At 41.9% G+C, this 22,641-nt stretch overlaps 1 protein-coding gene across 2 annotated transcripts in view; it reads left to right on the top strand.

Annotated features, from left to right (window-relative positions):
- The first annotated feature begins 18,872 nt into the window (after positions 1-18,872).
- TSC22D2 (TSC22 domain family member 2) overlaps positions 18,873-22,641 on the top strand; it is a 45,635-nt gene continuing 41,866 nt past the window's right edge. For both annotated transcript variants that reach the window (XM_068969896.1, XM_068969890.1), the window contains exon 1: positions 18,873-21,652. In XM_068969896.1, coding sequence (XP_068825997.1) covers positions 19,710-21,652 — 1,943 coding nt within the window. In that variant the 5' untranslated portion in view covers positions 18,873-19,709. The remainder of the gene's footprint in view (positions 21,653-22,641) is intronic.

Genomic DNA, 22,641 nt, shown 5'->3' with positions numbered 1-22,641 from the left:
TAGATTTAGTTAAGGGTATCTATTAAATGCAGCCCATTTGGTAAAAACGGGAAGCATGGCCATGGGCTGAATGACTTGTCCAGAGTCATAGATATATGGTTATAAGGGTGAAATGATATGATACATGGCAAGAGTTTAACAACCATAAAAATGTAAAATGAGTGTAAGGTATGATCAGAGATGTGAACAGTTACATAATTAGTTCTTACACTTACTGACTGCTATTCTCAATACTCTTTTTCCTTGATTTTCTAGCCAAAACTAAAATAATACTTGCCACCAAAAAACCTCTAAAACAGTAAAGAATAAGGAGAAACGGGAACTATACAGAACTCTTTGGGAATATGGTGCCATGTTATTTTTATGGATATTAATATTGACCCTGCTATTGAAAATAACCTCCATGATTCATTATCCCCTGGTGGCTCAGATGGTAAAGCATCTGCCTACAATGCGGGAGACCCGGTTCAATCCCTGGTGGGGGAAGATCCTCTGGAGAAGGAAATGGCAACCCACTCCACTACTCTTGCCTGGAAAATCCCATGGGAGGAGCCTGGTCCACGGGGTCTCAAAGAGTCAGATATGACTGAGCGACTTCACTTCAACTTCATTGAAATAGCCTCCATGATTCATGTACTTATTTATTTTTAAAGACTAAAACAATTGATATACTTCAACTTTTAAAAAAGAATAAAACAATTAAGTTTGGAATTCTGACCAAACTCTAACTTGGGACTTGCCTTTCAGTACTTATTCTGAATGTCTCTTGCTGCATCTACTCCATTTCCTACTTGACTAGAGAGTTCCTGAGAAATCTCATAGTGCATTTTCAGTATTTGCTACATGATGCCCTCTACACAGCTACAGAGTATCAGCAAAACTTGTGGATTACTCTCTCTTATTCTCTGAACTGTTTCAGAGTATAATGAACCGCTTCAAAGAGGTCTGAATGCCTCTAATGAAAGGTGTTTAGGACATGCCAAATATCATGGTTGCTATGAAAATTATCAGCCAACTAGAAACATTCGCTATTTTATGCCCAAAACAGTGTTTTAACAATGATTCATTTTTGGTCATTAGATGATTATTCTGAGTTCTCATTATGTTAAAACTATATTGGTACCGAGAAAAAATGTTTTCAAATTTGGCTTTTTTTTATGTGATGGTTCCATCTCTCGTGTACCAACCATAAATTCTTTGCCTCTGGGACTGCAAATGCTTCAGGACGTAATGGAAAGTTGGTATCACGTGGCAAGACATTTGTTCCCACTGCAGAGGGAGGCCAGCTCTGAAATTGAAACCCTAATGAGAACAAGTATGTAAATGAGAGCAGCCAAACCAAACATGAAGAAAACAAAGCCCAAGGAGTCTATAAAAAAGACATTTTTTTTAGTCTAGGTATTCATTAATCCGTAACACTTAGACTTTATGAATTCAAAATAGACTCATTTTTCCAATGTTTGTTACTATAGTGACATATCTATAAGACCTATATTTTAAAAACTAAATAAGGACTTTAACCCCTAGAATGATTCTATTTATTACATTTCCCTATGTAAATGAAATGCTATTTAAACTAAACTATTATATCAAATGTCACGAATCTCCATCCATAGTTCATCAGGCACTCTATCTATCAGATCTAGGCCCTTAAATCTATTTCTCTCTTCCACTGTACAATCATAAGGGATTTGATTAAGGTCATACCTGGATGGTCTAGTGATTTTCCATACTTTCTTCAATTTCAGTCTGAATTTAGCAATAAGGAGTTTATGATCTGAGCCATAGTCAGCTCCTGGTCTTGTTTTTGTTGACTGTATAGAGCTTCTACATCTTTGGCTGCAAAGAATATAATCAATCTGATTTCAGTGTTGACCATCTGGTGATGTCCATGTGTAGAGTCTTCTCTTGTGTTGTTGGAAGAGGGTGTTTGCTATGACCAGTGCATTTTCTTGGCAAAACTCTATTAGTCTTTGCCCTGCTTCATTCCCTATTCCAAGGCCAAATTTGCCTGTTACTCCAGGTGTTCAAGACAGGAATCAAGACGATCCCCATGGAAAAGAAATGCAAAAAAGCAAAATGGCTGTCTGAGGAAGCCTTACAAATAGCTGTGAAAAGAAGAGAAGTGAAAAGCAAAGGAGAAAAGGAAAGATATAAGCATCTGAATGCAGAGTTCCAAAGAACAGCAAGAAGAGGTAAGAAAGCCTTCCTCAGTGATCAATGCAGAGAAATAGAGAAAAAAAGCAGAATGGGAAAGACTAGAGATCTCTTCAAGAAAATTAAAGATACCAAGGGAACATTTCATGCAAAGATGGGCTCGATAAAGGACAGAAGTGGTATGGACCTAACAGAAGCAGAAGATATTAAGAAGAGGTGGCAAGAATACATGGAAGAACTATACAAAAAAGATCTTCATGACCAAGATAATCACAATGGTGTGATCACTCACCTAGAGCCAGACATCCTGGAATATGAAGTCAAGTGGGCCTTAGAAAACATCACTATGAACACAGCTAGTGGAGGTGATGGAATTCCAGTTGAGCTATTTCAAACCCTGAAAGATGATGCTGTGAAAGTGTTGCACTCAATATGCCAGCAAATTTGGAAAAGTCAGCAGTGGCCACAGGACTGGAAAAGGTCAGTTTTCATTTCAATCCCGAAGAAAGGCAATGCCAAAGAATGCTCAAACTACCGCACAATTGCACTCATCTCACACGCCAGTAATGTAATGCTCAAAATTCTCCAGGCCAGGCTTCAGTAATACATGAACTGTGAACTTCCAGATGTTCAAGCTGGTTTTAGAAAAGGCAGAGGAACCAGAGATCAAATTGCCAGCATCCGCTGGATCATCGAAAAAGCAAGAGAGTTCCAGAAAAACATCTATTTCTGCTTTATTGACTATGCCAAAGCCTTTGACTGTGCGGATCACAATGAACTATGGAAAATTCTGAAAGAGATGTGAATACCAGAGCACCTGACCTGCCTCTTGAGAAACCTATATGCAGGTCAGGCAGCAACAGTTACAACTGGAATGGAACAACAGACTGGTTTCAAACAGGAAAAGGAGTACGTCAAGGCTGTATATTGTCACCCTGCTTATTTAACTTCTATGCAGAGTACATCATGAGAAACGCTCGGCTGGAAGAAGCACAAGCTGGAATCAAGATTGCCGGGAGAAACATCAATAACCTTAGATATGCAGATGACACCAACCTTATGGCAGAAAGTGAAGAGGAACTAAAAAGCCTCTTGATGAAAGTGAAAGAGGAGAGTGAAAAGTTGGCTTAAAGCTCAACATTCAGAAAATGAAGATCATGGCATCCGGTCCCATCACTTCATGGGAAATAGATGGGGAAACAGTGGAAAGTGTCAGACTTTATTTTGGGGGGCCCCAAAATCACTGCAGATGGTGACTGCAGCCATGAAATTAAAAGATGCTTACTCCTTGGAAGAAAAGTTATGACCAACCTAGATAGCATATTCAAAAGCAGAGACATTACTTTGCCAACAAAGGTCCGTCTAGTCAAGTCTATGGTTTTTCCAGTGGTCATGTATGGATGTGAGAATTGGACTATAAAGAAAGCTGAGTGCCGAAGAATTGATGGTTTTGAACTGTGGTGTTGGAGAAGACTCTTGAGAGTCCCTTGGACTGCAAAGAGATCCAACCAGTCCATTCTGAAGGAGATCAGTCCTGGGATTTCTTTGGAAGGAATAATGCTAAAGCTGAAACTCCAGTACTTTGGCCACCTCATGCGAAGAGTTGACTCATTGGAAAAGATTTTGATGCTGGGAGGGATTGGGGGCAGGAGGAGAAGGGGACGACAGAGGATGAGATGGCTGGATGGCATCACTGACTTGATCGACGTGAGTCTGAGTGAACTCTGGGAGTTGGTGATGGACAGGGAGGCCTGGCGTGCTGTGATTCATGGGGTCGCAAAGAGTCGGACACGACTGAGTGACTGAACTGAACTGAACTGATTATACCAACTATTAAAATATTTCAATATGCCCTGAGTTAAATACGATTAAGAATGGCTAGCATCAAAGGAATGTGTATTCCTGATCAAAATTTCAACCTTCTGTTTTCTACAGAATACTAAAGATGCTGTATTCTCAAGGACTTCTACATATGATCCAATATATATAGCTTGCATATATTCTGATATTTCTGCAAAAATTAAAATCGCTTCAGTAAAAATCTTTATCTAATTTAAATATTTTTTCTTTTAAAAATACATGTTACTGCAGTAAATTTTCCACTGCTCCATGATTTTAGGCATATTGTTTTATTTTCATAATACTGAATGAAGATGTAAGATGTTATAAAAATGGAAAATTCATTTTTTTATACACTATCTATTGAGAATCTAATATGTGTCAGGCTCTATTATAGATCTTAGAACTACAAGAATGAACAAGACAGGTTAAAAAGACTTTGCCCTCTCCTTTTTTCATTTTAGTGTGGGAAGATAGACAATAAATAAAAGAAGTAAATAACATAATCTATTAGAAGGTAATAAGTACAATAGAGAAAAACAAAGCAGGAAATAGGGATGGATGTGGGAGGAGCTTATGGTTTTAAGTAGTCAGGTTAATCACACTGAAAAGGTGACATTTGAGCAAAGATTTGAAGAAGGTGAAGGAATTAGTCATGCAAATACCTCAGAGAAGGAGCAGAAGGTACAGTAAGTGTAAAAGTCCTGATTCAGGAGGGTACCTTGAGGGAATTAGCCAATAACTAGCATATTCGAGTGTTCCCAAAGCTAAAGCACCCTTTTATGGATCATAGCCTTGTCTCAGCAAAATGGCTCATGGAATTCAATGGAGTTATGAGTCATGCCATGCAGGGCCACCCAGGACAGACAGGTCATAGTGAAGAGTTCTGACAAAATGTGGTCCACTGGAGGAGGGAATGGCAATCCACTCCAGTATTCTTGCCTGGAGAACACCATGAACAATATGAAGAGGCAAAACATATGACATTGGAAGATAAATCCCCCAGGTCAGAAGGTGTCCAATATGCTACTGGGGAACAGCAGAGGGTAGTTACTGATAGCTCCAGAAAGAATGAATCAGATGGGCCAAAGTAGAAATGATGCTCGGTTGTGGATGTATCTGGTGGTAAAAAAAAAAAAAAGCAGAGAGATAGTGGAGGACAAAGGAACCTGGTGTGCTGCAGACAGTGGGATTGCAATGAGTCAGATACGACTTAGCAACTGAACAACAACACAAAAGCTAAAGCAAAAATGTTTTGTGGATCCATGTATATGTTGGCTGTTGCACACAAAACCAGGCTCCAATCTTGTTTTTTGGAAGTCTAGATTTATAAAATGTTAAAACCAAAAAGTCATCAAAACCAAAAATATTCCTCTCATTCAACTTGATTATTTTACAGATAAAGAATATGAGACCCAAAGAGGTTATGACCTGTGCAAGGACACATAGCTAGACAGAAAGATAGCTGCAGTGCATACAGTAACAAAGGTGTCCTGACACACCCGTTGTATTCAGCTTTACTTCTTGTATTTTAAATATTTTTCCATTCATGTCCTTTCAATTCCTTTTTTATCTTGTAAGTTTGTCCTTTAAAATGTTTCTGCATTAATTTAATTCATCTGAAAAAGCACTAATCATTTCAACTATTATCTTCTGATGGCATTCAAATATATAGTGCTTATGAGGGGCAATTTGTCTTTGGACAGCAGTTATGAAGTGCCATCTAACACAAAAGTAAAATTGTAGTCTCATATCTTGTTATACCTTTATGAAGTCTCTTTTGGTTTAGGTAGTGTGTGCGAATACATTTTAAAAATACGATAGTAATACATTCAGATGAAAATTTTATGTGATCATTGCAGAAAATTTGGAAACTATTTTAAAAAACTAAACAAAAAACCTATAATCTCATCACCCAGAGACAGTCACCAAGTGCAGATATATTCTCCCCAAAATTTTTATCCTATGTGTACATGTAATTTTATCCAAAAGATGAGATCCAATTTTGTTTAATGTTTTTTAACTTGATTATTTTACCATCATTTTTAAAATATCAAATAATGACAAACGTTCATCTTTAAATGTCCTTACGTCTCCTGCATTGGTAGGCAGGTTATTTATTACCAGCTCCAGAAAACAACAAAATTCTGTAAAGCAATTATCCATCAATCTAAAAAATAAATAAAAAATTTTTAAATGGTTTTGATTTTTGAAAATAAAAGTAAACCAAACATAAAATTCATTACTAGGGTAGGCTAAAGAGTCTGGGTGACTTTTTGCCGCTAATAACAAAGTGTTATTGTACAGTAATTTGATCAATATGCAAGCTGGTTTTCGAAAAGGCAGAGGAACCAGAGATCAAGTTGCAAACATCCACTGGATCAGTGAAAAAGCAAAAGAGTTCCAGAAAAAACATCTATTAAAAACATCTATTTCTGCTTTATTGACTATGCCAAAGCCTTTGACTGTGTGGATCACAATAAACTATGGAAAATTCTGAAAGAGATGGGAATACCAGACCACCTGACCTGCCTCTTGAGAAACCTGTATGCAGGTGAGGAAACAACAGTTAGAACTGGACATGGAACAACAGACTGGTTCCAAATAGGAAAAAGAGTACATCAAGGCTGTATATTGTCACCCCGCTTATTTAACTTATATGCAGAGTATGTCATGAGAAACACTGGGCAGGAAGAAGCACAAGCTGGAATCAAGATTGCCAGAAGAAATATCAATAACCTCAGATATGCAGATAACACCACCCTTATGGCAGAAAGTGAAGAGGAACTAAAGAGCCTTCTGACAAAAGAGAGGAGAGTGAAAAAGTTGGCTTAAAGTTCAACATTCAGAAAACAAAGATCATGGAATCTGGTCCCATCACTTCACAGCAAATAGATGGGGAAACAGTGGAAACAGTAGCTGACTTTATTTTTCTGGGCTCCAAAATCACTGCAGATGGTGATTGCAGCCATAAAATTAAAAGACGCTTACTCCTTGGAAGGAAAGTTATGACCTTTTAATATTAAATATTAAAACTTTAAAGTTTTAATATGCTAGAGAGCATATTAAAAAGCAGAGACATTACTTTGTCAACAAAGGTCTGTCTAGTCAAGGCTATGGTTTTTCCAGTGGTCATGTATGGATGTGAGAGTTGGACTATAAAGAAAGCTGGGCACTGAAGAATTGATGGTTTTGAACTGTGGTGTTGGAGAAGACTCTTGAGAGTCCCTTGGACTGCAGAGAAATCCAACCAATCCATCCTAAAGCAGATCAGTCCTGGGTGTTCATTGGTAGGACTGATGTTGAAGCTGAAACTCCAATACTTTGGCCACTTGATGTGAAGAGCTGACTCGTTGGCAAAGACCCTGATGCTGGGGAAGATTGAAGGCAGGAGGAGAAGGGGACGACAGAGGATGAGATGATTGGATGGCATCACCGACTCAATAGACATGGGTTTAGGTAGACTCTGGGAGTTGGTGATGGACAGGGAGGCCTGGCTGGCATGCTGCGGTTCATGGGGTCACAAAGAGTTGGGCAAGACTGAACGACTAACTAAACTTGATCAATTTTCATAAGCTTCATAATTAAATTGGGAAAATATTTAAGAGTTTCAGAATATTTAACAAAAATGCAACACTGAAACATATGAAATCCTTTTAGAGAATTTGCATGATAACCTTGGCATACTACCCTTTTTCTCTTTTTAGTCTTGTTTTTTCTGTTCTTAAACATTTTTTTTTCAGATTCTTTTCCCTTACAGGTTATTACAAAATTTTGACTATAGTTCCCTCTTTTTAGTCTTAATTCCTCATAATCATACTTTCTAAAACACCAAATTCTATGAGAGATGATGGAGGATCACAAAACTTACTGTGGTAATCATCTCATGATGCAAGTCAAATCATTATGATCTACATCTTAAATTCAATAAACAAAAAGTGTTAGTTGCTCAGTCGTGTCGAACCCTTTGTGACTCCATGAACTATAGCCCACCTGGCTCTTCCATCTGTGGGATTTTCCAGGCAAGAACATTGGAGTGGATTGCCATTTTTTTCTTCAATAAACAAAAAAACTGCCTTCAAATAACAAATAGTATGTTTCAAAAGTATTGGATAAGGTAAGCAAACTTTCCTTTTCCTTTTTGTTTGGAATTTATACCAGTGTGTTAATGTTTTACACAGGGGCCTATTAGTGCAAAACATCAAGGTGTTTCTTCTCCCATGTTCAGTTAGGAAGACAGATGAACTTTGTGTGTTCCATAGGCCTATGCATCTATCCCTGTGGAAGCACTCTGATATGATGGCCCTGTTTTGGAGACTAAGCTGTCATCAAGATTGCCAGGAGAAATATCAATAACCTCAGATATGCAGATGACACCACCCTTATGGCAGAAAGTGAAGAACTAAAGAGCCTCTTGATGAAAGTGAAAGAGGAGAGTAAAAAAGTTGGCTTAAAGCTCAACATTCAGAAAACTAAGATCATGCCATCTGGTCCCATCACTTCATGGGAAATAGATGGGGAAACAGTGGAAATAGTGATTGACTTTATTTTGGGGGGCTCCAAAATCACAGCAGATGGTGATTGCAGCCATGAAATTAAAAGACGCTTACTCCTTGGAAGGAAAGTTATGACCAGCCTAGATAGCATATTAAAAAGCAGACATTACTTTGCCAACAAAGATCCATCTAGTCAAGGCTATGGTTTTTCCAGTGGTCATGTATGGATGTGAGAGTTGGACTGTGAAGAAAGCTGAGCACCGAAGAATTGATGCTTTTGAACTGTGGTGTTTGAGAAGACTCTTGAGAGTCCCTTGGACTGCAAGGAGATTCAACCAGTCCATTCTAAAGGAGATCAGTCCTGGGTGTTCATTGGAAGGACTGATGTTAAAGCTGAAACTCCAATACTTTGGCCACCTCATGTGAAGAATTGACTCATTGGAAAAGACTCTGATGCTGGTAGGGATCGGGGGCAGGAGGAGAAGGGGACGACAGAGGATGAGATGGCTGGATGGCATCACCAACTCGATGGACATGAGTTTGAGTGAACTCTGGGAGTTGGTCATGGACAGGGAGGCCTGGCGTGCAGTGATTCATGGGGTCGCAAAGAGTCAGACACAACTGAGCGACTGAACTGAACTGATGGGTAAGAACTAGAGCGTCACAGGTGGCGCTAGTGGTAGAGAACCCCCCTGCCAACAACACAGGAGATTTAAGAGATGGGGCTGGGGGTGGGGGTGAGGGCAGGTTGGATCCCTGGACGGGAAGATCCCCTGGAAGAGGACATGGCAACGCACTCCAGTATTCTTGCCTGGAGAATCCCATGGACAGAGAAGAGCCTGGAGGGCTACAGTTCATAGGGTCGCAAAGAGTCAGAGAAAACTGAAGCGATTTAGCACGCGTGCATGCATAGAAAGGGGCTTCCCTTTGTGGGTCAGCTGGTAAAGAATCAGCCTACAATGAGGGAGACCTGGGTTGGGAAGATCCCCTGGAGAAGGGAAAGTCTACCCACTCCAGTATTCTGGCCTGGAGAATTCCATGGACTGTATAGTCCATGAGGTCGCAAAGGGTCGACACGACTGTGTGACTTTCACATGCATGGTAAGAATTAATTTAACCTTCTTACACAAAGGACTGGAATTGGGAGAAGACAAAGGAAGAGGTGAAGAAAGTGGCCAAGCCAGTTGGGGCCGCTAACACACCAGAGTGAAACCTCTTTAAAGAATGCTATCTTAGTGTCTTCTTGCTAACAAAGAAATAGCCCATGAAACCAAGTAAAACTCCTGAAAGGGAAATTAGGTAGTAATCTCTTAAAGAAAGTAAACCCAGCAATACCAAAATGTATATGGCCTTGCCTCCTACCTCTTCCAGAACGATTCCTCCTCTGTGGCTCTTTTACGACTCACTGAATGCTTCAAAGTGTCCCTAGATTTATCTATGGATATTTTTATCTCATTGGAAAAATGAGGCTCAGTTCTGAGCCTCCCTAAAATTAGCTCTACTTGTTAGAAGTTCTTCTTGTCAGGGGGTTCTGTCAGTTATCTAATGTTGCATTTAAGCAAAATGCAACTTTTTTCACCATTGTTTAGGGGTTGCTTTTTCTTTATATGGGGCATTTCACATTCTTCTTGAGTAATCAAAATCACTGCAATTAAGTTAGTTAGGGTCTCATTGAGAAAAAGATTTCTTATGAGTATTAACCTTTCATTTTGATATAAAGTTATTAAATCTGTATATAAGAACTGTCACATAGATTGTTAGATATTTCTACCACTTTGGTATGATACAATATGATAGCCCTATAAACTTGTCTTTGACTATATAATGAAAAGCTAGCTTAGCTTTGTCTAAACATAATGCACAACATATTCTAAACTATGAGAGATTAAGAAAACAAAAAGGTTTCTTTTTAAATGTAAATCAGGTTACGTTAATCCTCTGCTTATAACCCTCCCGTGGCTTTCCATTATATTTAAAATAAAATACAAGTTTTTTTGCTTGGCCCCTGCTCCCTGCAGATGGTTCCAGCTCCCTCTCCACCACACACTGGTTTCCACCTCAGGGTCATTGTCTGCACCTGTCTCTCCTCCTTAAATGCTGGCTATTGACAATGAGCTTGCCCTTGACTCAAAAAAGTCTTTCCATAGGCCCACCTGCCACACACCTAAGGTGCCCTGGCTTCCATCTTCCATGATTGTTTTCTGTCTTCTTAACTCTTGTAAATATTTGAAATTACAACTTTTTTTTTTTTGCTTTTCAGTGTCTGTTTCCCTATTAAAACATAAGACCTTTAGAACAAGGGACTTTCCTTTTCTAGTCTAATTCATAAGTGTTTTCCCAAGTCTAGAGAAGAGGCCAGCATATAGTGGGCTTCTAAATATTTTTTGAATGAAGAAACAAATAGATATTGAAAGCTGTTTATTCAGGGACTTCTCTGGTGGTACAAGGGTTAAGACTTCGCCTTCCAGTGCAGGGGGTGCAAGTTTCATCCCTGCTCGGGGAACTAAGATCCTACATGCCTAACAGCCATAAAAACCAAAACATAAGACAGAACCAATGTAACAAATTCACTGAAGGCTTTAAAAATTGGTCCACGTTAAAAAAAAAAATCTTTAAAGCTGTTTGTTCAAAATATAAGGCTAATGTTACCAGGAGATTTTTTTTCTTTCATCAAAATATAATATTTCAGATGAAATATTAAAAAACACAACTATTTAAGCATAGTAATTAAGCTGAAAGAAATTCAGTGGAGAATACTTGGATAATGCGAATGAATCATTACCACACAATTTCTCTTTCTTAGGAATATGCATTTTTGTGGAAAAGGTTGATTATCTTTTCCTTCAAGGGTAGAACCACTGTATTGACAGAGTACCTATACAGCAAGTAAGAATGAAATTTTTATAAACAAAAAAATCTAGAATTAGATCAGTCAGTGAATGAACATATGCAATATGCAAAAAAAGAAAAATTAGTATCAAAATCCAAAAAAGACAAGGTGAAGATGAATATATGAAAATATCCTAAATATTTGAAGATGAAAATATATTTGTATCTGGTCAATTTAGGTTAAAAATAGGTAAGTACCACAAATTGGATGCCACAATAATCACAATATGATTATTCATTAGGGATTTGATGGCCATAACTGGAATGACCTTTCGGTTAGCATTTCACCTTGATTTTGCACTTTTCCCCTATTTCCCTTCTTTTCCAAAGATCCTAGGCAACAGATGGAAAGAGAAGTATTAATTTGCAGAGAAGCAGCTTGTTACACGGACATTTTAAGTAACACACAAATCCTTGTACAAACATGGATCATGAGTTGAGCTTTTAATGAGAATGAATGCTGTCAAATTTGGATTTCAAGTGTTCTAAAGTTAAATGCTAAAAGTGTTTTGTTCCCAGTGACTAAAGAACTAGTTAGTTTTGAATTAAAACATAACTTCAAATACAAAGTAGTCAAGATTCCAGCTGTGCCTTTCAACCTTTTGTTCCTTTAAATTAAAAGTAGTCCCATCAGCCAGGTTAGAGTGACCATCAGATTATTAGGCAACAACACTTCAGGTCAGTTCGGTCGCTCAGTCGTGTCCGACTCTGCGACCACATGAACTGCAGCACGCCAGTCCTTCCTGTCCATCACTAACTGCCAGAGTCTACCCAAAACCATGTCCATTGAGTCGGTGATACCATCTAACCATCTCATCCTCTGTCATCCCCTTCTCCTCCTGCCCTCAATCTTTCCCAGCATCAGGGTCTTTTCAAGTGAGTCAGCTCTTCACATCATTTGGCCAAAGTATTGGAGTTTCAGCTTCAACATCAGTCCTACCAATGAACCCCCAGGACTGATCTGCTTTAGGATGGACTGGTTGGATATCCTTGCAGTCCAAGGGGCTCTCAAGGGTCTTCTCCAACACCACAGTTCAAAAGCATCAATTCTTTGGAGCTCAGCTTTCTTTATAGTCCAACTCTTACATCCATACATGACTACTGGAAACACTTAGACCATCCTTTATGTCCAAATAACATGTATATAAGTTTCTATTCAAACATATTTTTAAAAAAACTTTGTAAGATGATAATATTAACATACAGAGGGAACTATAATCCAGAAGTCTAGAAACTGGCAATGTCTTTCAATGTTCTTTTGTGAATGTTAAAGTCATAACTTAAAATTATAGGTATATCATCACTTGAAATGATACATAATCACAACTGTGCATATACCAACTTCATATACACAAGGACAGAATAGACAGTGATGATTCACATACCAAAGGATATGCTATTAAATGTTTGTAAATAAATAGCTCATCTATGACAGAATACGTCTTCTTCCTAAAATCATGTACACCTCATAACTTTGTTTTTAATTAACAAATTGTATTGAAAATATTATTACCAATAGCATCACATTCCCAAAGACACCAAAGATACTATCTTCCCAAAGATGCCAAAACAGTGCTACATGTATTATCTTTTTCCATCCATTCTTTCTCTGGGGTTGGAAGTTTAACACCCCTTTACCAGTGTTGCTTCTTTTTAGTAACGGAAACTGAGGGGTTAATAAAGACTTCTTAGTGATCACAAAACAAAGTGACAGCAAAATTGGAGATTACTCTTGATTTCAAGTTCTCTCCAATTAGGCAATGTAGATTAATTTTATTCCAAGTGGTAACATACTGTTTTAAAAAAAATGGTGGGGGGGGATATAGTCATTAATAGATTTTCTTATTTAAGCTAGATTTCAAAACCAAAGAATTAATGTTTTGGCTTCTAAATTAAGTTCCATAATAAAAGAAAGTAGGCTTTAATAGGATGTTATATTTATTATTTAGTTCAAGATGCACCCTTTTCTTTCATCAAATTGCTGTATTTTGCCTGAACGTCAAAGATCTTTGGGACTCAAGGAAATCTTCAATATTAAAATAGGACATCATTGTTTGCTAGTGTATCAAACTTTAGAAGAGTATCTAATAGAACTTTCCTTAAATGTGAAAATTTTACATACTTCGTTCTCAAAGTTTGTACATCTCAATCAGATTATCAGATTATATTTTTCTTTATAAAAGTATTCATGGAATTTCACTGGCCTTAGGCCTCTTCTGTTACATTTTTTTTTTTTCCTTTTTGGAAAATAGTATAAAATGGCTTCACTGTAAGGGGTTATTAATAAGATATTATTCCAGAAATGAGACCCAAGGTAAATCATAGTAATAAATGAAGTACTTATTATTTAGACAACTGGTATTTATTTCTAACAAATGCTCTTGGAACCTGAAAATTAGTCCTCCACTTTGCGTTTTTCTAACAATTTAGTGATTAAAATTATAGAAAATAGTGACTTCCCTGGCAGTGCAGTAGTTAAGACTCTGCGCTTCCACTGTAGGAGGTGCAGGTTTGATCCCTGGTCAGGGAACTAAGGTATCACATGCTGCATGGTGCAGTCAAGAAAAAAAAAAAAAAAAAACTTTTTTAGTATAGAAAATAAATACAAGTTATTTCTAAATTCCAGAAAAATTTCTTAGCTGGAATAAAAACCATCCAATTCCTAATTCACACAAGATAATGCTCAATAAATGTCACTGTCTGACTGGTAGTATTAACTCTAAAGAGTTACTTCTCTTTACCTAGGCAATTGCTTCATTTTTACTGAAAGTATAGCTTTCTTTTCTCTATCCCAGAGTGTTTAGATTACATACTATTACTATTTTAAATATAATATTCATTCATTGAGAAAAAAAAAGTCAAGTTTTCTTGAGTATCTCTGGTTTACATCCCAGGATCTTGTGACTATAAAATAGTTTTCCATCTGGGAATCAATGCTTTCAAACTGTAGTGCTGGATAAGACCCTTGAGAGTCCCTTGGAGTGCAAGGAGATCAAATCAGTCAATCCTAAAGGAAATCAACTCTGAATATTCATTGGAACCATTCATGCTGAAGCTGAAACTCTAATACTTTGGCCACCTGATGTGAAGAGCCAACTCATTGGAAGAGACTCTGAGACTAGGAAAGACTGAAGGCAGGAGAAGAAGGGGATGACAGAAGATGAGATGGTTGGATGGCATCACTGATTCAATGGACATGAGTTTGAGCAAACTCGGGGAAATAGTGAAGGACAGGGAAGCTTGAAATGCTGCAGTCCATGGGATCCCAAGGAGTCAGACATGACTTAGTGACTGAACAATAAATTGATAAGGGTAGATGATAACCTAGTAAAATTTGGAGGTATGATGCTCTCACATGATGAAAAGATCTTTCTGCCATAATTGTTTCGTGTTTTGTTTTTTTCCCAATCAGTGGAAATACTCCTTAGTTTCTAAGTCATTTTCCTCCCTGCATTGTTCTTCCTAAATGTGCTTCAAATTAAGTCTTTGAGGGAAGAATCAAGCATAGAACAGTCAAGTTAGAAGTGCTAGAGCAGTAACCAAGGATTCCCACAGTTTCCACCTGCAGTTTCTGGGTCAGGCAAGAAATAAGGATAGTTGCCTTAATGTAGCTAGCCTTCAGTTTTGGTACTCCAGGGAGCTTCCCAGTTCCAGTGAGTTATACTACCAAGTTACTTATTATGAACTTTACACACACACACACACACACACACACATTTGTTGTTGTTTAATCACTAAAAAGTCGTGTCTGACTCTTTTGCAACCCGATGGACTGTAGCCCACCAGGCTCCTCTGTCCATGGGATTTCCCAAGCAAGAATACCAGATTGGTTTGCCATTTTCTTCTCCAGGGGATCTTCCCAAGCCAGGGATTGAACCCATGTGTCCTGCATTGGCAGGAAGATTCTTTACCACTGAGCCACTCAGGAAGTGCCCCCCCTCCAGCACACACATACATACTTGCATGTATATCCTGCTTTTAGTTACATGTTGGCTTTTAATTTTTTGTGGGCCAACCAGAAATTACATAGCTTTTTGTAGTTTCATCAGAGTTATATGATTTTTTGTTCTATATAAAATTTCAAACTTATTTACATAAAGCAAAATTCTTTTCATTTCTTAATAGAAATTTTAAGCAGTGAATTCCTTACATTTTAAAATAGAAAATATATAAAAGAAGCTAGGGCCATAAAAGCTTTTGAAAACTTACTTTCAGGAGAACTATATTATTAGTTTAAACCCACAAAAATCCTTCAACAGATAAATAAAAATTTTAACTTTATAGATATTATTTTTTGCTAAGATGCCTTTAACATCTTTAACTCTATCCTTACTAGAAATACAGCCCATTACTGATGTCTTCTAAGTTACCTTTGTCATCACTTTCATTTCATAATATATCCTTTAAGAAGAAATAGTCTTATGGATTACTTAACATCTTAAATGTTTCCTTTAAATGTAAGAGTAGCATAACAAGCAATGGAAAAATTGATGTGGGGATTCCCCTGATGTGGTTAAGAAGCCACCTTCCAATGCAGGGGACAAGGGTTCAATCCCTGGTCCAGGAACTAAGAGTCTACATACCATGGGGCAATCAAGTCCAAGCACCATAACTAAGGCCTGACACAGCCAAATAAATAAATTGTGGATCACAATAAACTGTGGAAAATTCTGAGAGAGATGGGAATACCAGACCACCTGACCTGCCTCCTGAGAAATCTGTATGCAGGTCAGGAAGCAACAGTTAGAACTGGACATGGAACAACAGACTAGGTCCAAATAGAAAAAGGAGTACGTCAAGGCTGTTAATTGTCACCCTGCTTATTTAACTTCTATGCAGAGTACATCATGAGAAACACTGGGCTGGAGGAAGCACAAGCTGGAATCAAGATTGCCAGGAGAAATATCAATAACCTGAGATGATATGCAGATGACACCAACCTTATGGCAGAAAGTGAAGAACTAAAGAGCCTCTTGATGAAAGTGAAAGTGGAGAGTTAAAAAGTTGGCTTAAAGCTCAACATTCAGAAAATGAAGATCATGGCATTCGGTCCCATCACTTCATGGCAAATAGATGGAGAAACAGTGGAAACAGTGGCACACCTTATTTCTTAGGGCTCTAAAATCACTGTAGATGGTGACTGAAGCCATGAAATTAAAAGACGCTTACTCCTTGGCAGGAAAGTTAAGACCAACCTAGATAGCATATTCAAAAGCAGAGACATTACTTTGGCAACAAAGGTCCGTCTAGTCAAGGCTATGGTTTTTCCAGTGGTCATGTATGGATGTGAGAGTTGGACTATAAAGAAAGCTGAGCGCCGAAGAATTGATGATTTTGAACTGTGGTGTTAGAGAAGACTCTTGAGAGTCCCTTGGACTGCAAGGAGATCCAACCAGTCCATCCTAAAGGAGATCAGTTCTGAGTGTTCATTGGAAGGACTGATGTTGAAGCTGGAAATCCAATACTTTGGCCACCTGATCTGAAGAGCTGACTCACTTGAAAAAACCCTGATGCTGGGAAAGACTGAAGGCGATAGAGAATGAGATGGTGGGATGGCATCATCAACTCAATGGCCATGAGTCTGAGTAAGCTCTGGGAGTTGGTGATGGACAGGGAGGCCTGGCGTGCTGCAGTCCATGGGGTCGCAAAGGGTCAGACACGAATGAGCAACTGAACTGAAGTGACAGACATATATGTATATATGAAGTTGCTATAAGCAGGCATACAATACTTACTTTTCCAAAAGCTGCACACATAATATCACCCATTGATCTTCACTTTTAACAATCTAGAAAATCAATCCAAAATGAAGTTTTTATAAACTCATATTTGATGTAACCAGTTGATCTAACTTATTGATGGAAAACTGTCTAACAATTACTGAAATTACAGATTTAGTAATGAAACATTCCATTAGCTATTTTTGCCACAATAGCAACATTATATTACCCCTTGGTTCCTTTACTCTCTCCCACCCCCTTAAGAAGCAGGAATTTTATTATGTTGTCTTATTTCACACCCTGACCTCAGTCATTTGGTTTGAAAAAAGTTTAATGACATAGACATATCCTTGTATATTATTTTCAACTAATGACCTAAACAGTTCTCTGAAATTTTAAATTATCAAAAGATCCTTTGGAATAAAAAATATTTCTATTCTTCAAAGATTAGAGAACTGAATACAATAATTACCTTGATTTATGTCAGCCATGATATGATTGCTAAAGCTGTAATAGATATTTAAACTTTGAATTCCATCAAGACACTTTAGATTTTACCTAAACGATGTGTCAAAGAGCCACCTTCCTCTTTTTTTTTCAACTATTTAAAAGAATGACGTTACCATTTTCTTTTGCCAGAGAGTAACTAAACGATGGTAAATTCTCCAGTACTTGCATAGCTGCTTTTTGGACAGGAAAGAGTGCTTTCTAACTTGCTCAGATTGTTCACGGCCCAATCCAAACCAACTAACACTCTGGCTCTAACTAAGAGTTTCAGAATAAACAAAAGAAAGAACTACAACTATTTAACGCAGTAGGTTCTACATTTATGGAGCCCATAAGCTGATTTCATGCTGAAAGTAAAAACAGTCTCAAGATGTTTAAACGAACTCTTCGATGCTGGAATCACAACAAACTCAAGAAAATTAGGAATATGTTGGTAACCTCTAATCTTTTTTTAAACTGACCTCATCCTGGGCAAGTAACCATCTCCTGATGCCATTGTTGGACACTAAAATTTCTGGCTGAAAGATCCTTTTTCTGACTCAATCTGGCTTGCTATTCTTGGTTAATCGTCCCCATTTCTCTCAACATTTCACTCTTCTGACTATAGTGGATAACATTCATTTGCAGGAAAGGCTTTTTATAAGTGATTCGGTTCCTCCAGCCGTCTCCCTCTTTATCCTAGCTAAATCCCCCAACCTCCATTCCTATCGCCTTCTTTCACTAAGATTTTGCTAAACATTAGACACAGCAAGCACATGACCTCGTTTCCAATGTCTCCGAATAAACCGATATAAAAACCTTCAATTGGCGCAGCTGTAAGTTTTCCTAGAGTTGGAATTTAAGAGTCTTTAGTTCTTCGACTCTTAAAGACCTACAGGGCAAATTTAAATTAAAAATTTTTTTTAAATTAAAAAAAAAACCGCTCCCCGTTTTTAACCTTTAGCCCCGCCCACTACACCCCAGCCTCCACGCGAAACTCTGCAGGAAACCGGAGGGGGCGGGGGGTGGTGACGTCACGACGCCGGTGCGTCACGGAACGGCGGCGGCTGCGGCGCTGGCGGTGGCTGCGGCAGCGGCGGCATTTTAGTCGGCAGCGGCGGCGGCAGCGGGGCTGCTGCTCCTCCCAGCATCCCTGGCGCGGCCATTTCGGCCCCATCTTGGCCGAGGGGAGGGAGCTGCAGCCGCCGCTTCAGCAGTTTGAATTTCAGTTTCTACAGGGCCTGCGAACCGGGCGCATCGAGGAAGAGTCGAAGAAGCTACCGCAGCTACCTCACACAGCCGGCGCGCCGTCGCTTGCCGGCCTGCCGGCCGCCGCCCCTCACTCTCTCAGGAGCCGCGAGGGGAAGGCCGAGACCGCCGCCACCGCCCGCTCGCGGGGGTGGCTCCCCCTGTATAGGGGAGGACCGAGCCGGCTTTCCCCTCCCCCGGAGCAGGTTTCCGCCTGAGACAGTCGACATGTCCCTGGGACTGAGCTCCGGCTAGAGCCGGGGAGGGAGGGCCGCCCGCCCGCGCCGAAGCTCCGCCACCCGCCCGCGGCTCCTGGCTGAATCAGGAATCCCTGGCTCCGGTCTCGCCACTCCTACTCCTGCTTCCCTCGGCGTCCGAGAGCCCGGAGCTGACGCCGGCACTGGTTCGAAGAGCCGGAGCGGGGCAGCACCGCCCCTCACGCCGCCGCCGCCTCCCCTTCGCCCTCCCACTCCCACCCCCAGCCTGGGCCTGTTGACCGCGCGGAGCTGGATTGACCACGGCGGCCCGAAGACGCGAGGAGGAAGCAGCCGACCCGCCCCTGGGATAGTGCTCTCGCCGCCACTGGGGGGATTGAATTGAGGCGCCGCGACTGCGGGAGGCGAGAAGGAAGGAGGAGCCGCCGCACGAGTGAGACGGGGGCAGAGCGGTAGAGACCGACTCGGATAAGGAAACGGGAGGAGGATGTCTCACGGAGCGCCCGGCGCCCGGATCAGCCCGTGACTCTTACAGCGGCGGGCCTCAGACCCCAGCACGGACACGGACTTTGTCTTTGGGGGCCAGTGTTCTGCCCTTCCTGGTTTCCGACAAGATCGCCGAGGAGCCGGGTGCCTCTGCCCTTCCAGCCTTCCTCACCATGTCCAAGATGCCGGCCAAGAAGAAGAGCTGCTTCCAGATCACCAGTGTCACCACGGCCCAGGTGGCTACTAGCATCACCGAGGACACCGAGAGCCTGGACGACCCGGATGAGTCACGCACGGAGGACGTTTCTTCCGAGATATTCGACGTTTCTCGGGCCACGGATTACGGCCCCGAGGAGGTCTGCGAGCGCAGCTCCTCCGAAGAGACACTCAACAATGTTGGGGATGCGGAGACTCCCGGAACCGTCTCCCCCAACCTTCTCCTGGACGGACAGCTGGCGGCCGCGACAGCCGCTCCGGCCAACGGAGGAGGAGCCGTTTCGGCCCGGAGCGTGGCCGGGGTGCTGGCCAGCACCCTGTCGCCGGCCGCCCCCTCAGCCCCCTCCTCGGGGGCCCCCGGCGCCCCCCCGGTCACAGGCCCGTCCGCCACGCCGGGAACTGCCGCCTCATCACAGCCCCCCACCGCTTGTAGTTCGCGTTTTCGCGTAATCAAGCTGGACCACGGCAGCGGGGAGCCTTATAGACGCGGTCGATGGACGTGTATGGAATACTATGAGCGGGATTCCGATAGCAGTGTCCTGACCCGGTCCGGGGATTGCATTAGGCACAGCAATACTTTTGACCAGACTGCGGAGCGGGACAGCGGCCTGGGCGCCACCGGAGGGTCGGTGGTGGTGGTGGTGGCCTCCATGCCAGGCGCGCACGGGCCCGACTCGGGAACTGACAGCTCCTTGACTGCTGTGTCACAGCTACCCCAGTCGGAGAAAATGAGCCAACCCGCCCCGGCCCCGCCGCAGAGTTTTGGCGTTGGGCAGCCGCAGCCGCCGCCTCCGCCCGTAGGTGGGGCTGTGGCTCCAAGCTCGGCTTCGTTGCCGCTGTTCCCGGGAGCCGCGGCCGGGCCGCCGCAGAGGTTGGCAGCCCCGCCGCCCAGCCAGGCCCAGGGCGCCGGGCCCCCGGGGCCCAACGGACAGGGCCTGCCACTGACGAATGTAACCCTGGCGCAGCCCGGCCTGGCCGTGGGCGCTGCCACCGCGCCCCCGCCCCAGCAGTTCGCGTATTCTCAGCCTCAGATGCCGCCGGGCCATCTGCTGCCCGTCCCGCCCGCCGGCCAGAGTGAGTACCTGCAGCCGCACGTGGCCGGCCTGCAGCCGCCCAGCCCGGCGCAGCCCTCTTCCGCGAGCGCGGCAGCGGGTCTCGCCGCGGCCGCCGGTCTCCCCGCGGGCACCGGCCAGAACGCCACCTCCACTGGCGCGCAGATGATGGGTGCGCCCTCCTTGCCCGCAGAAGCGGTGGCCCCTGGGCCGGGTCCCGCGCCCGGAGGACCGGCGGCGCAGGGTCAGCCGGCCGGAGTGCCCCCGGCTACTGTGGGAGGCACGGCTCCATCGGGCCTGGTTCCCGCCGGGGTCGGGCAGCCGCAGGCCGCGCCTCTGCCGCAGATGGGTGGCAGCGGCGCGCCGTCGGTCGTGCCCGGCGGCCCTCTCGCCGTGGTGCCCGGAGTTGCCAACGTGCCTGCAGCCGCGCCCGCTCCCAGCGTGCCTAGTGTGTCGACGACTTCTGTTACTATGCCAAATGTTCCCGCGCCCCTGGGCCAGGCGCCGCAGCTTTGCAGCCAGCCTCCGGTCAGCAGGAGCGGCAGCAGCATCCAGCACGTGGGGCTGCCCTTAGCGCCTGGCACAGCCAGTGCCCCGACGAGTCTACCGCAGTCTGACCTGAGCCAGTTTCAGACTCAGACCCAGCCTTTAGTCGGGCAAGTTGACGATACTAGAAGAAAATCAGAACCCCTACCTCAACCACCACTTTCTCTCATTGCTGAAAATAAGCCTGTTGTGAAGCCTCCTGTTGCAGATGCCCTGGCAAATCCCCTTCAATTAACACCTATGAACAGTCTCGCCACCTCTGTATTCAGCATAGCTATTCCTGTTGATGGTGATGAAGACAGGTATGGAAATCTTATTTGAAATATTTGATGGGAATGCTTGACCAAACGTTGTAGTTTAGGATGCAGCTGTGGGAGATTCTTTTGTTTCTTTTTTCCAATTTGAGGACCTTAACATTTCTAAATATAAAAGATAGTTTGTATTTAATAAAATTGATTTATCGGTTCTTGAAAAGACATTCGTTTTAGATTACTGATGTAAAAATGATAGAATTGATGTCATAGCTGTTTATAAGCACCAAAGTGGGTAGGAATGCAACATTGTTGATTCGAAAGGGTGGATATTAGTTTAATCTTCTCGATTTGTAAGTGGTAGCTAGTAGGTTATGCCCCGTACGATTGTCCCTTTATTAGATGTCGATCACACTTGAACACTTAATGGGAGAGTGTTTTGTCAGTGTGAGTTCTGAGACTGAGACATAAATGAGTTAAGACTTTCCCATTCTGGAAAACCAGGAGGTCCTGTAATAGAGAAAGAACCATGTAAGGTATCTCTAGTGTATCTGGAAAGGGTGGAGAGATAATGATGAAATGTCAAATTCGGCTTTGAAGATCCTGTCTTCAGCCCTTTAATAAAAGAGGACAGGTCAGGAGGCTTCCTATTGACTTCTTTTAAGATGCTTTTTTTTTTTTTAAGGCAGAAAGTGTATTGGAAAGATGTTCTTATTTTCCATCAATCTTTTTACTGTAGAAAGGGGAGATGTGAGACTGACAGAAGGGAAAGCTGTAGTTCTTAAAAATTAGAGTGATTTTATAGTAAAAATATGAACGTTAACAACTGGTTCCCTCTGTTTAGGGGGGATGCTTTTTAAACAGTTCAAGGACAGATTGGTGTATTGCCATACCAAGTCCACTACAGTTGATGTTTGGTTATGATTTAATAAGGATTTTAAGTGGTTTTGAGGAAATGTCACATGAAATTTTGACTTAGTATATATAATGCAAATTTTAAAAAACTAGCTTATTACCAAAAATTACATTTAAAAATCACA

The sequence above is a fragment of the Capricornis sumatraensis genome, chromosome 1 (genome assembly GCF_032405125.1).
Source record: "Capricornis sumatraensis isolate serow.1 chromosome 1, serow.2, whole genome shotgun sequence".
Lineage (NCBI taxonomy): Eukaryota > Metazoa > Chordata > Mammalia > Artiodactyla > Bovidae > Capricornis > Capricornis sumatraensis.
This window is presented reverse-complemented; position numbering and strand designations above follow the sequence as displayed.